The sequence below is a fragment of the Coregonus clupeaformis genome, chromosome 31 (genome assembly GCF_020615455.1).
Source record: "Coregonus clupeaformis isolate EN_2021a chromosome 31, ASM2061545v1, whole genome shotgun sequence".
Taxonomy (NCBI): domain Eukaryota; kingdom Metazoa; phylum Chordata; class Actinopteri; order Salmoniformes; family Salmonidae; genus Coregonus; species Coregonus clupeaformis.
The window spans coordinates 38,125,317-38,139,140 of record NC_059222.1 but is presented as its reverse complement, the minus strand read 5'-3'; the positions used below and the strand labels follow the sequence as shown (position 1 = coordinate 38,139,140).

Sequence of the window (13,824 nt, the reverse complement as noted above, 5' to 3'; positions counted from 1 at the left end):
GATACAGTGAACTATAAGTGAAATAATCTGTCTGTAAACAGTTGTTGGAAAAAATACTTGTGTCATGCACAAAGTAGATGTCCTAACCGACTTGGCAAAACTATAGTTTGTTAACAAGAAATTTGTGGAGTGGTTGAAAAACAAGTTTTAATGACTCCAACCTAAGTGTATGTAAACTTCCGACTTCAACTGTATCAACCCCTACAAAAATGTCCATTAATTATAATACACATAATAATTCACATTTCTTGTTGATGCAGGATTATTTTCCTGTTGTAGCAAACTGGCTCAGATTAAGATCCTACATCTGTATGGTGGATGCATAACCAGGCCAGCTCAGTACAGGTCGCCTCCGCTCGGCTTGACTCAGTAGTGTGAAAAGGATATTGAAGAAAACTTAATGAGGTTTCATATACAGTACTGTAAAAATGTCACATATTTTTTTCAGGTGCGGAAGAAGATGGTTGAGAAGTACGTTCGTGAGGAGTCTATGATCAGGGGTCCTAAATTCCTGACCACACTCCGATCCCATACCGTTTGGGAGCAAACTCCTGTGAAACTGTATTGTACGGTCGAGGGTTACCCTACCCCACTTGTGAAATGGTAAGGATTCAGTCTATGTGGTTTATCTATGGGTACCGAATGTTATTGTATTGGTGTACACTCTTAGAAAAAAAGGTTCCAAAAGTGTTCTACAGCTGTCCCCATAGGAGAACCCCTTTTGGTTCCAGGTAGAACCCTGTTCTGTTCCAGGTAGAACTATTTTGTTTTCCATGTAAAACCCTCTGTGGAAAGGGTTCTACATGGAACTCAAAAGGGTTCAACCTGGAACCAAAAAGGGTTCTTCAAAGGGTTCTCCTATGGGGACAGCTGAAGAAACCTTTTAGGTTCTAGACAGCACCTTTTTTTCTAAGAGTGTAGCACAAAGGGATAACTGTGTTCCTCTAGTGCTATCATCTCATTCCCTCTATGGGAGTGAAATAATGGTCCATGTTTTACAGATGATTGATGGTGTTTGATTTCAGTTGAGGCTAAGAGGTCAGAATATCTCAACTTGACCAGTCACTGTCTCTGTAGCAATGTTTTTTTTCTCCATTCCTGAGATTTGACTCTGATAAACATGGTGAAAACTGTAGTTTCACCCTTTAGGTACCTGCTATGACAAAGGTACAGACTGATTACACAGTCTATAGAAATGTTTGTGGTCATACACACATCCTTAAAAACGTATGTGCTGGGCTAAAGAAGTTGACTTGTAAATAACAGAGAGGCCCGCACTGAATATGCTCCCAATTTACCAGCTTTATTTATTTAACCTTTATTTGATTAGGGAGTTATGCTGAGACCAAGGTCTCTTTTACAGACGAGCCATGAATTACAGAAATTACAGAAAATACACATATCAAAATATTAACACATTCATCAGTAATAAGGTCCTCAATCAGCTTTCTGAACTGCCACAGAGGCACCAGAACATCAAATGTAAGAACATTTTGAAGATTGTTCCACAAATAAGGTGCAAGAAAAACTAAAAGCTGATTTACCTAACTCAGTAGAGACCAAAGGAATGTCCAGAGTTAGCCATCCCTGTATTGACAGCGTTGCGATCCAACACGGATCTTCGTCAGGTCAAGGTGGTCATGACCTGACGAAGATTCGCAGTGGATCGAAACGTTGTCAATAAAGTTGGTAAATTGGGAGCGGGCCTCTCTGGTAATACACAGTCTGATCACAATATTCTATGTTACCACATCCATCTGAAAGATTCACCCTCTACCACTTCTACTTGATTTCTCTCCAGGTATAAAGATGGTGTCAGCATTGACAGATCATCAATGAAATACAATGTGCAGGACAATGTCGGAATTCATACCCTGCAGATTGCCAAGTAAGTTATTCTCATGGGAGGATAAAAAAAAATAAAAAAGCTATAGCTAGTCTATGTGTTTCAGACATTAGGAGACACAATGGATGCATACCATCAGTGGTAAGACAATGAGGGATGTTCTCATTGATTTAAACAATGAGGGAAGTCACATGTTCTCATTGAGTTGTTAATGATTTAGATCCATTTGTCCACAAAACATTATCATCTCACAGTAGCTTATCACGGCCATTTAAAAAATCTGATACAATATCATGACTTTGCTCCTGGACCATTGCGGATTTTCACTGTGGCCTGCATTTCACTCACAATCACAGTGTTTAATGTTAACTTAATTAACACACGAGTGTCCACAAAAGGGAGCCTTGTGAATGGTGGAGCTGTAGCGGTGGAGCTTTTCCAATTTAGTCAAAAGCCCCCCTGGGCTCCGCCCTCATCTTGAGGACTCGTCAGCTGTTCATAGCGAAGTGCTGAGCTCTGTGTCATTGGATCCTGGAGCTCCTTAAAGAGCACTGCATCCCCTCGCTGTCAGAGTGTCAGGGGCACCAGCGCTAGATCCCCTCTCAAGTCTCAAAGCACTTTTTGCCTCTCCAAATCAAAATGAAAGGTCTCAATAAAGAAATACCACTCTGTATTCTCCGCGGGTTCAAACCCTTTCACACTCAAAGAGAACCACCGTGGTTTGGAGACAGAGAGGGAAAGTGAGCGTGGACAGCTTTAAAATATTGTGTGCAGGGTCAAGGTCTGATATCTGTCACTATTCTCAAACTCCTCTCCCCTCTTGAATCTTCAGATGTTTGCCATTCATGTTTGAGCGCCTCTCATGTTGAATATCTCCTGAAGAATTTTTTCTTCTCATAGCATTATTCTCCTGTCCTGAGTTCAAAACATTTCATAATGTCTGCCATGATCTTGAGTGTGTGGATCTAGAGGTCAAGATACGACGCTAGAAAAGTATTTAAATGTTCTGTATTTATTTGCTGTGCAATATTGTGCATTAATAGAGCCATAACACAATTGCAAATGAGGATCACGGCTTGATATTTTCCAGTATTAATTTAGTCAACAGCAATTTGCATAATCAACATAATTTATCATCCTTTGAAAGTTTACCATCCTGTAAATTCAACTCATGAAATTATGTTTGGTGGCTAGTCAATTAATCAAAGTCCTACATACAAAAATAAATCCACATACAAAAATAAATCGATAAAAGTCTGAGCCTTAAGTATTGCTGAGATGTTTGTTCATGTACAGTATCCAATATGTATTCCTCCCTATAGGTGTGAAACTGACGACACTGCGCAGTACACTGCTGTGGCTGGTAACATTCATGGACAGGTCTCTACTCAGGCCTCTGTCATTGTCAAGAGTAAGTATGGCAAGGCAAAAAAATACATAATGTTATAATGTTATATTCTTCAAGAATCAATGGGGTACATATCATTAACTTATAAGTCCAAAAATGTATGTAGCAACTGCTGATTGCCCCTTTAAATGGTAAGTGTATGTGTAATTACTTAATTTATACCATAAATCATACAACATGATGGTGTATTGTATTGTTGCATAGTGATTGTGTGTGTATAATATGTCTGTTCTGCAGGGTTCAGAGAAGAAGGGCATTCATCTTCCTATGCATGGCTTCCTTACAAAAGTAAGTCCACTCAACACAAGTGTCCTGTGTATTCTCCCTGATACTTCATTTATCCTCTGAGTAGATCCTGAGCGCTGTTGAGTCAAATCCAAATCATTGTTTGAATAGGGCCTCATTCTTCTTGAATTGTAAGGATGTAGCCTACATATGAATCAATGTACTCAACACAACAATGTTTGTACTATAGTGAGAGACTGTAGAAGGTATATCAATTCAAACATGCTTTGTTAACGCATGAGAAGAATGTTGTTTTTGATTAACCCCGTCAGAACTGACAGAAACATATCTGCTGAAGCGTCTATATCAGAGGAGGCAGGTAGGTGGGAGGAGCTATAGGAGGATGGGCTCATTGTGATGGCTGGAATGGATTGAATGGAACGGAGTCAAATGTGTGGTTTCAATATGTTTGATGTGATTGAAACCGTTCCATTGATTCCATTCCAGTCTTTACAATGAGCCCGTCCTCCTATAGCTCCTCCCACCAGCCTCCTCCTGTCTATATTAATCACAACACCAGTTGCACGTTTTGTCTTTTTTTTAAAAGAGAATAGGAGACAGAGTGCTATTTAAGTGGAATGAATATGCTGAGATACATAGATCCTTTGTCAGACTGTCACAATATCTTCAGAATAATTCAAAGAGCACTCTCTCTCTTTCAAAGTGTATGTAATTGCATGGTTGCAGAATATAATTGTGATCATGGTGCTTTATAACGATGTCACTGAAATAGAGTCATAATACTGTAAGTCTGTCCTCCTTTGCTGTCTTCTGCAGTTCCCATGTTGCCGGATATCAAATACACCAAGATCAACGTCACCTTCCTGGAGACTTTTGGCTCGGTCTTTGGAACAGAGGGAGACACGGTCACCTTGGCTGCCACAATGACAGCTAGCCCCAAACTAGCCAATCTGCAGCCTGAAGCTCAATGGTTCAGAGATGGTAGCACATTTTCTCTTACGATCATAACGCTCTCAATAACAGCCGATTTACCAGGCTATTTTTGTAACTTCAGCTACTGACAGGTCCTCACTTTTAATGTTGCTGTTTTTTTGTGTCAGATCATCGGCTGTCAGACTCCAAGTGGGTGAAGATAGAGTCTGCTAGAGGCGAGACCAAGCTGACCCTGCCTCACCTGAACAAGGATGATGAGGGCGTCTACTCCCTCCGTATGGTTACGAAGGGGGGAGACGCTGTCCACAGTGCATTTGTTTCCTGTTCAGGTAAAACAACAGCTAACTTTGAGAATTGTAGCCAGGTGCGCAACTTTCACTGGGGACATGTCCCCCCCCCCCCCCAACTTCTGAAATTACATTTTTGTCCCCCTCCCCCAGTTTTATCATTGGAATGTGATACAAAACAAGGCAAAGTTGTGCTTTAGGACCATGCGGACGCCTCCGAGTGGTTGGGCAGGCTGTTTGGAGTGTATATATTATGTACCCCCCACTTCTAAAACAAGTTGCTCCCCTTATTGTAGCTATATACTCTGTAATATACTCTGTATATATATAATATACTCTGTGTGTACCAGCAATGCAGCTACTTTAAAAACTGTAGTATCAGTAATATTCTGATATCTTTCAAAAAAGTTGATTTAGTCCATGGATGGTTCTGTTCACAGGGAGTTTCAGGTATTGTGTGATGCAAAGCCATATATTTAGAGATTTAGACTAACTTTTAGAATAGAGAGTTAGGCCAACTTTTAGAATAGAGAGTTAGGCCAACTTTTTGAATTTTGAACATTGTTCTAATTCTAGACATTCAGTTGCTTAGCGTTGCTTAAATATTCCCCGTGTAATGTTAATGGATAGCTAACATGGCTGCCATATAATTGTATAGTGTCATGTAATCATAATGCAGAAACTGCATTGACCCAACTCTCTAAATACAGGGTTGTCAGTAGTTACAACAGCCACAAAGTCAAAATTGGCTATATCGTAAAAATGAATGAATACAACAATGTGCTTTTTGGTCTTCATTTAAGGTTAGGGTTAGGCATATGGTTAGCAGTGTGGTTAAGGTTAGGGTTAGGCATATGGTTAGCAGTGTGGTTAAGGTTAGGGTTAGGCATATGGTTAGCAGTGTGGTTAAGGTTAGGGTTAGGCATATGGTTAGCAGTGTGGTTAGGGTTAGGCATATGGTTAGCAGTGTGGTTAAGGTTAGGGTTAGGCATATGGTTAGCAGTGTGGTTAAGGTTAGGGTTAGGCATATGGTTAGCAGTGTGGTTAAGGTTAGGGTTAGGTCAGATTTAAAGAAGAGAAACTGTAGAAATAGGTTGGGTTTAGCCATTTGTAGCTGTGGTAACTAGTGACGACCTAAATACACAGCTCTGGCGTGATGTACTTTGACAGATTGTGAAGATGTGACTTGCTTTGTGTCACTGTGCCAGATGGTCCTCCCCCAGTGCCTGGGGCTCCAGGTGCCCCTATGGACATCAAGATCCATGATGCCAACAGAGATTATGTCATCGTGTCCTGGAAGCCTCCCAACACCACCACTGAAGGTCCCATCATCGGATACTTTGTAGATAGGTAACGGAAGGTGTTGAAATGGGAATCAAATGTGAATATTTCCAGCTACTTTTTCCAGCTACTTTTTACCAATGCCATGACTTCAGGCACTCGTTATATACTTTCATTTTTTTCCTTCTAAAAATCACATCAATTTACGTCAAAAAATATTTGACAAAACGGTAAATTGCAAGCTATACTCTTCCACCACTGTTCATAGCTGGTGACAGGATAATGTAGCTATATCAGCCAAAATAGCCTCTTAAGAGGTGGATTTTGGGAGATGGACCAATTTTCCTCATTTTGTTTCAGATGTGAAACTGGAACTGAAAATTGGGTGCAGTGCAACGACTCCCCCATTAAGATCTGTAAATCCCCTGTGCCTGGCCTGTTCGAGGGCCACTCCTACTATTTCCGTGTGCGGGCGATAAACTCACAAGGCATCAGCAAGCCCTCCAGAATCTCTGACCCTATCGCCGCCCTGGACCCCACTGAATTTGAAAGACTCCACGGTAATGTGATGGATGACATCTTAAACTTTACCTTGTGAGGTCATGTGTTCTCTAGAATCAAATAACTTTCTGTTTTTATCTTTGTTTTGACAGCTGTCATGTTGGGTGGAAAACTTGACGTTGTAACTTACCACGATGACGTTGAAGGTACTAAATGGTTTTCTATGATGTATGAGGGTCTTGAATCTGGATCAACTAGTTTGATACAAACATCTTTGATATTCTTCTAAGAAGGCATGATAATACTTTTCTAGGCTTATTTCTGTATACCTCATCAGAGTCAGTAGACACTGAAAGGAGGGTAAACTCCTCCTTTAGAATATTGCCATATCATTAGCCCTCACATTGTACCATGCCTTCCATCTGTCACATTTCACATGAGTCATTTAGCAGACACTCCTATCCAGAGCGACATACAGGAGCAATTAGGGTTAAGTGCCTTGCTCAAGAGCACGTTGACACATTATTTTACCCAGTCGGCTCAGAGATTTGAACCAGCAACCTCTTGGTTACTGGCCCAATGCTCTTAACCACTAGGCTACTAATCAGCAGCTCTCGGTCTCAATAATTAGCAATAATTATAATGGAATTATTTTATTTTTCTCGGGGGGGACTGTGGGGGACTGTGGGAGTTCTCGGATGGTTGAGGGGCAGCTCTTGGGGAACTGTGGGGGGAATCTTGGAGGGCTGGTGGCCTGGCGGTTGGGAACTTGGGCCGGTGGCTGATGGGTCACTGGTTCGGTCCCCGTTTTTGACCTTATGGGAGATCTGTCGACGTGCCCTTGAGCGGGTTGTTGACCCTGGTTACTTCTGTGGATCGCTCTGGATGGGAGTCTGTTAGATGACTAATGTGATGTAGATGTTGAGCGGCTTCACTGCAAGTAGATTGTATGTTTTAAATATTCATATTCAATAATAAATAAATATATATAATAAAAAAATATATAACATTTCATCTATACTAGCAACAGATATATGTGCATAGACATGCTAGATATAACAACCTTTGTTATTGTCACAATAGATTTATTTGTCATCTCGGGTGAATGCTCCCACTTGGGCAAAAAACTGTAATTCTCTGTGATATCTTGTGTCCATAGATGGGAAGAAGGTGCCAGGAACCCCCTCCAAGTTGCGTGCTTCAGAGACTGACCGAACATATGTTGTCCTCAGCTGGAAACCTGCCCCTTATCACGGCCGGGCCCCAGTGTGGTATTATATTGAGAAGGTTGGTCTCTCTCTGCTCTCCCACATTTCTTTTTTATCCAAACTTTGCAGCAACGGAATAGAGACACATTTCAACGTGGAATCGCTAGATTTGTGTCCTCTTTCTGGGATCCCACTTCTATAGCATAATCAAGGGCAATTACAATAAGGGTCATCATTCAAATCGAATGAATGGCTGAAGTCAGCGGAATGAATTGAGGCTGTATCTTTCTCTCCATTACGTGTGACTGTATCTGTGGATGTTGTTACTGGGTGTAAAGGTTGTCTTTGGGGCTCTTCCCTCACAGTCCTTGGCCGAGAGCTGTGCGTGGCAGAGGGTGAACACTCAGGTGCCTGTGAGATCTCCTCGCTATGCCGTGTTTGACTTGGCTGAGGGAAAACAGTACTTGTTCCGCGTGCTGGCTGCAAACATGTACGGCACCAGTGAAGCCTCCGAGCCCACAGAGCCCATTCAGACCCAAGAGCTGCGCGGTAAGAAGGTCCTCTTCAGTGGCTTTATAGCTGTCTCTTAGAGTCCTCCACAAGGTTGTTCTCAAGTATTTTCTCTAAAAGTTGAACTCCCTGCAAAGCATAGCAATAGTCAAGGGTAGAATTTGAAAAAAGTAACTCTGGAAAAATGTCAAAAAGTCATTCGAGCCCATATTATAGATTTTGCACCAAAGAAAATAGTCCTTCAATTAAAGTAAGTTATAGATAGTTGACCTTTTGCCTTAGACATTAACCATGCCTTATTCATCTACTGTAGGGGTCCCCTCCGCTCCTGGTCAGGTGGTTGCCACAAGGGAGACTGACACGTCTCTTGTTATCCAATGGGCTGAACCCAAGGAGCCTAATAACCTTATTGGATATTACATTGATGTGTGTGTAAAAGGCTCCAAGAACTGGGCTTCAGCTAACCACAAGCCTCACAAGAACAACAAGTATGTATTCAGTCATGTACTTATTATTTAAAGTGTGATTTCATTCATCATAATGTGTTGAGATTTTGCTTCATCTGCTATTTTTGATTAGGTTTGTGGTTCAAGGTTTGACCACTGGTGAGACGTATGTTTTCCGTGTGCAAGCCATCAATGAGCTGGGTCTTAGTGATGAATCACAGGAATCCTCACCCCTCTCTGTCAAAGCTGCCCTCAGTGAGTATGGACACACGTGCACACGCATGCACGCACGCACGCACACGCACACACACACACACACACACACACACACACACACACACACACACACACACACACACACACAGCAGACAGAATATACTTGTCATTAGTCGAGATTCCAACCAGGCGGAAAAAGTGTTGCGTTCAATCTGGCAGTAGCAACAGTAACAAAGAAGAAAATTGCAAATACCAAATTTTAGCGACCCACTGTGCTTAGCTGGAGGCTCTTTTCTCTGTGAATGATCACAGTGAATAAATTGTAGCAATGTTGTCAAGACTTTCTTCAAGACTGTTGGTAGCTCTCCAGAAGTATGACACACAAAGACATCTAAGTCTGCCGAATATCTAATGATTAGATCATCACAAGCATCGTATCATAAAATCAATGTCTCCAATAAATGAAGAGGACTGTTATTCTTCCAATTCACACGTTTCAGCAGGACAGCCTGGGAGCCTATTGGATTTAGCCTATCGTCGTGTACTTTTCTCCTTGTCCAAATGATGTGAATAATTTAGGCAGTATGAGTCAAAAACAAACCATTGGTTCGTAGAGTTCCTTTGGGACATTCAACCAACAACTGCAGATTGTTTCATCAAAGCATAAATTTTTATACTCATTGACGATACTCCAAGCTATGTGGATTGCAGTGTTTTGTAACAACAATGATCATATTTACATTTAGCAGACACTCTTATCCAGAGCGACTTACAGGAGCAATTAGGGTTAAGTGCCTTGCTCAAGGGCACATCGGCAGATTTCTCACCTAGTTGGCTCTGGGATTCGAATCAGCGACTTTTCGGTTACTGGCCAAGCGCGCTTAACCACTAGGCTACCTGCTAGTTGGCGCCATCATGCACTAAAATTAATGTATTATTCATGCTACCGAAAGCCTTCACAACCATAACCCCAAATGGGTTCTGCAGCTGTCCCCATAGGAGAACCCTTTTTGGTTCCAGGTAGAACCCTTTTTAGTTCCAGGTAGAACTCTTTTGGGTTCCATGTAGAACCCTCTGTGGAAAGGGTTCCACATGGAACCCAAAAGGGTTCTACCTGGAACCAAAAGGGGTTCTTCAAAGGGTTCTTCTATGGGGACAACCGTAGAACCCTTTTTTGGTTCCAGATAGCACCTTTTTTTCTAATAGTGTAGAGAACCCTGCTATATATCCAATCTAGGTCATGTGACATGATTAACCAAAAAATTGCCCTAATCATAATACATGTTTAAGACACTTGTAAACTCTGTTTGCAGCAACCCCCTCTGCTCCGTATGACATTGCTCTGCTGGCCTGTGATGGAGAGTCCATGGTTCTGAACTGGAAGCTCCCAGTCCGCTCCGGTGGCTCTCCGGTGACTGAATACTACATCGACAAACATAGGCACGGAGAACACACATGGAGAGAGGTCAACATCTCACCAATCAAAGAGCGGCTGTTCAAGGTACAAATCTGATTGACCTTAGTCATGTAAACACATCTGTTATGTTTAGGATCATACACCCTTAGCAAAGAAGGTGCTATCTAGGACCTAAAAGGGTTCTTTGGCTGTCCCCATAGGAGAACTCTTTGAAGAACCCTTTTTGGTTCCAGGCCCTTTTGGGTTCAATGTAGAACCCTTTCCACAGAGGGTTCTACCTGGAACAAAAAAAGGTTTTACCTGGAACCAAAAAGTGTTCTCCTAATGGGGACATCCGAAGAACCCTTTGTGTAGGATCATATGGAATCTGTTATGCAGTTCAATTAGTTGTAACTGTTTTAGTACTTTGCTGCACAACTACAGGTTGAACATCTGAGTGCAGGTGCAGTCTATGAGTTCATGGTTTATGGTGGAAGTCTTGCTGGTCTTGGTGCCCCCTCTGCCCCCAGCAAGGCCTTCCATTGTGATGCCTGGACCATACCCGAGCCAGGTACAGTACTGAAAACCTCTCTGAAACAAGTTGCTATTTTAAAGATGAAGTGTGTATAGTTCAAAGAAGTGAAGATAATTTTACATGCAAATACTGTTGCATAATTAAACCGTTAATGCATATCTCATAATTTTTTATGAATTATGGAAGAGGTGTATTCAAGCAGAAGCTTATCGACGGTGCCACTTCCAACATCAATCGTTAAAATAGCAGCACATAGACATTACACAGTCTGACGTCTGTGCTCGGAGTTACGTCTGACATAAAGAACTGCTCGTCTGTCATTTATTTTACATTTACTGCACTCTGAACTTCAGGTCCAGCCTATGACATGACCTTCTGCGAGATCCGCGATGACTCTGTGGTGGTGGAGTGGAAGGCTCCCGTCTACACCGGCACCAGCCCGATCACAGGCTACTTTGTTGACTTTGCAAAGAAAGGCTCAGACGAATGGCACTGTTCCAACGAGAGCCATGCTGTCAGTCACCGCTACCACAAGGTAGAGAGTATTCCTAGAATACCCGAGTTATGACAATGTTTTAGCCTGTCTGGCACATTTTACAGTCCTACTCGTTTTCAGGTGACTGGGCTGGAAGCCGGAGTGTCCTATGTGTTCAGAGTGCGCGCGGCGAACGCTGAAGGTGCCGGCAAGCCTTCCTTGGCTTCTAACCCTGTGGTTGCCAAAGCAGTGGAAGGTACTGTTGGACAGACACAATTCCCGACACTGCTCTTCAATGTGGCTTAGAGTAGAGCAGCATTCGTTCAGTGTGTTCCACAGAGAATGTTTATTTGGGTCAGGATTCCCATTAAAATGGGAGTTAGATTAGGAGAGCAATACTACAGGGTGTGTAGTGCACTAGACAGGGTTATGAGGAAGGGTTTAGGGAGGGGTAGTCTGTGCTTCTGTCGATAAGGAACATTGGGAGGACGTGGGAGTAGAGACAAATAAATGACTCATGTGGAGCGCTGTAAAGTTGTTGGAATGAGAAGGTGCAGATCATCAGGCGACCTGCAGAGGGCAGTGTTGTATTCTGCAGGGACCTCAGCGACTCAAGCACAAGGCTGGGTGAGATCAGGGAAAAGTCATTCTCACAATTCTCTAGATATTCATTCTACATAGGCTGCAGAACATAAATGCAGAAATACTCTGTGAACATATAATGAACATACTACCCTACGATGACTGTACCAAAACACCAAACCTCTAGGATACTGTACTACCCTACGATGACTGTACCAAAACACCAAACCTCTAGGATACTGTACTACCCTACGATGACTGTACCAAAACACCAATCTCTAGGATACTGTACTACCCTACGATGACTGTACCAAAACACCAAACCTCTAGGATACTGTACTACCCTACGATGACTGTACCAAAACACCAATCTCTAGGATACTGTACTATCCTACGATGACTGTACCAAAACACCAATCTCTAGGATACTGTACTACCTACCCTACGATGACTGTAGCAAAACACCAGTCTCTAGGATATTGTACTTGTACTCCCAGATGTTTATTGCTGTTGCCTGTCAACTTCACTCTTTGCTTTGTCACTCCAAAAGGTGCCCAAGAGATAACCTGCACAGTGGATGAGGAGTCAGGTGACATCATCCTGTCATTTGAAAGTTGTCAAATTACTGAGAGCTCCCACTTTGTGTGGAAGAAATTCTATAAGGAAATCACTGACTTCTCCAAAGGCATTGTCATCAAAACAGAGGGCAGCACGTAAGCTATTCACAAAATATATTTTAACAAAACAAAACGTTCAAGAATTCTCAGTAGTGATTCAGAAATACGTAATATACTCACATTGATGTGCTCAATATCTCCTGGACTCTATATTATCCAATGGTGCGTCTTTATTTATTTCTAGCTCCAAGCTTATTTTCAAACACCCAGACCAGGGGGATGTGGGCTGTTTCTCCGTTGCTGTAACTAACACTGATGGTGTTTCTGCCAGCCATGAAATCCATGCTGAAGGTAGGCCCTGGCTGGGGGGTAGATCGTAAACAGGAGGTTACTTATTTATAACCCTCATTCTGGATCATGGTATAAAATACATTTTGGCAATACATGTATGCATACTGTACTAGTACATCTAAATCAACACAACAGCATGTCATTATATGGCAGATGTTGGAGTCAGAAACAATAGTGGCGCCTTTCACAGTTATTCATAAATATGATATGATGTCGTGATACAGTCCATCCATGTCTGGTCTTGTGCAATGCAGACAGCTGTTACCGTTGAAGTGTATGATAAAGTTTCATGTAAAAAGGAATTGCTGTGGAGGATATTGGCTCATTGGAATACTGAAATGTGTTCTCCCTTGTTTACCTCTATTACAGAGCTGGAGAAAATGCTGGCAAAGAGCTATGGTATCAGACACCCAGGTAGGTTTTGTTCTGAATGATTTAAGATGGCTTTTCTATTTTCAAAGAGAAAGGAGTGTCCGCAACTCTGGTATGCTCCCATGGTGATTTAATCAGACGCACAAAAAAAAGCCACGTTTCGATCCGAGTTGGATCTTCGTCAGGTCGTTTTTTATTTTCACTCGCATTCATTTTTGGTCCCCATCAAATAGTATTTTGGAATACACAGCTCAGGATAAAAGGTCCATTTTCTTTGTTTTGTTTGGCTTGAATAATGGGTATATACTGTAGGGGCGTGTGTGCTGTTCTAGACTGGTGATGAGGTAAATTCTATGTAAACCACATTTAGGAGACAACTGTTCATCCCAGAAAATTGTCAGCCCTTGCTCCATCAACTTTTTAGCATGTGGTTGTCACGCCCTGACCTGAGAGATCCCTTTTATTCTCTATTTTGTTAGGTCAGGGTGTGATTTGGGTGGGCATTCTAGGTTTTCTATTTCTTTGTTGGCCAGGTATGGTTCCCAATCAGAGGCAGCTGTCTATCGTTGTCTCTGATTGGGGATCATACTTAGGCAGCCTTTTTCCCACCTTAG

At 42.1% G+C, this 13,824-nt stretch overlaps 1 protein-coding gene across 2 annotated transcripts in view; it reads left to right on the top strand.

Annotated features, from left to right (window-relative positions):
- The window catches only part of LOC121547684 (myomesin-2), a 36,649-nt gene that overhangs the window by 9,338 nt on the left and 13,487 nt on the right, over window positions 1-13,824 (top strand). For both annotated transcript variants that reach the window (XM_041859075.1, XM_041859076.1), the window contains 20 exons: window positions 449-603; window positions 1,802-1,888; window positions 3,169-3,257; window positions 3,492-3,542; window positions 4,317-4,481; window positions 4,601-4,762; window positions 5,929-6,070; window positions 6,362-6,561; window positions 6,655-6,708; window positions 7,662-7,789; window positions 8,076-8,259; window positions 8,534-8,708; window positions 8,800-8,921; window positions 10,196-10,383; window positions 10,723-10,849; window positions 11,167-11,348; window positions 11,430-11,544; window positions 12,421-12,583; window positions 12,732-12,838; window positions 13,208-13,252. In XM_041859075.1, the coding sequence (XP_041715009.1) occupies window positions 449-603; window positions 1,802-1,888; window positions 3,169-3,257; window positions 3,492-3,542; window positions 4,317-4,481; window positions 4,601-4,762; window positions 5,929-6,070; window positions 6,362-6,561; window positions 6,655-6,708; window positions 7,662-7,789; window positions 8,076-8,259; window positions 8,534-8,708; window positions 8,800-8,921; window positions 10,196-10,383; window positions 10,723-10,849; window positions 11,167-11,348; window positions 11,430-11,544; window positions 12,421-12,583; window positions 12,732-12,838; window positions 13,208-13,252 (2,641 nt within the window). The remainder of the gene's footprint in view (window positions 1-448; window positions 604-1,801; window positions 1,889-3,168; window positions 3,258-3,491; window positions 3,543-4,316; window positions 4,482-4,600; window positions 4,763-5,928; window positions 6,071-6,361; window positions 6,562-6,654; window positions 6,709-7,661; window positions 7,790-8,075; window positions 8,260-8,533; window positions 8,709-8,799; window positions 8,922-10,195; window positions 10,384-10,722; window positions 10,850-11,166; window positions 11,349-11,429; window positions 11,545-12,420; window positions 12,584-12,731; window positions 12,839-13,207; window positions 13,253-13,824) is intronic.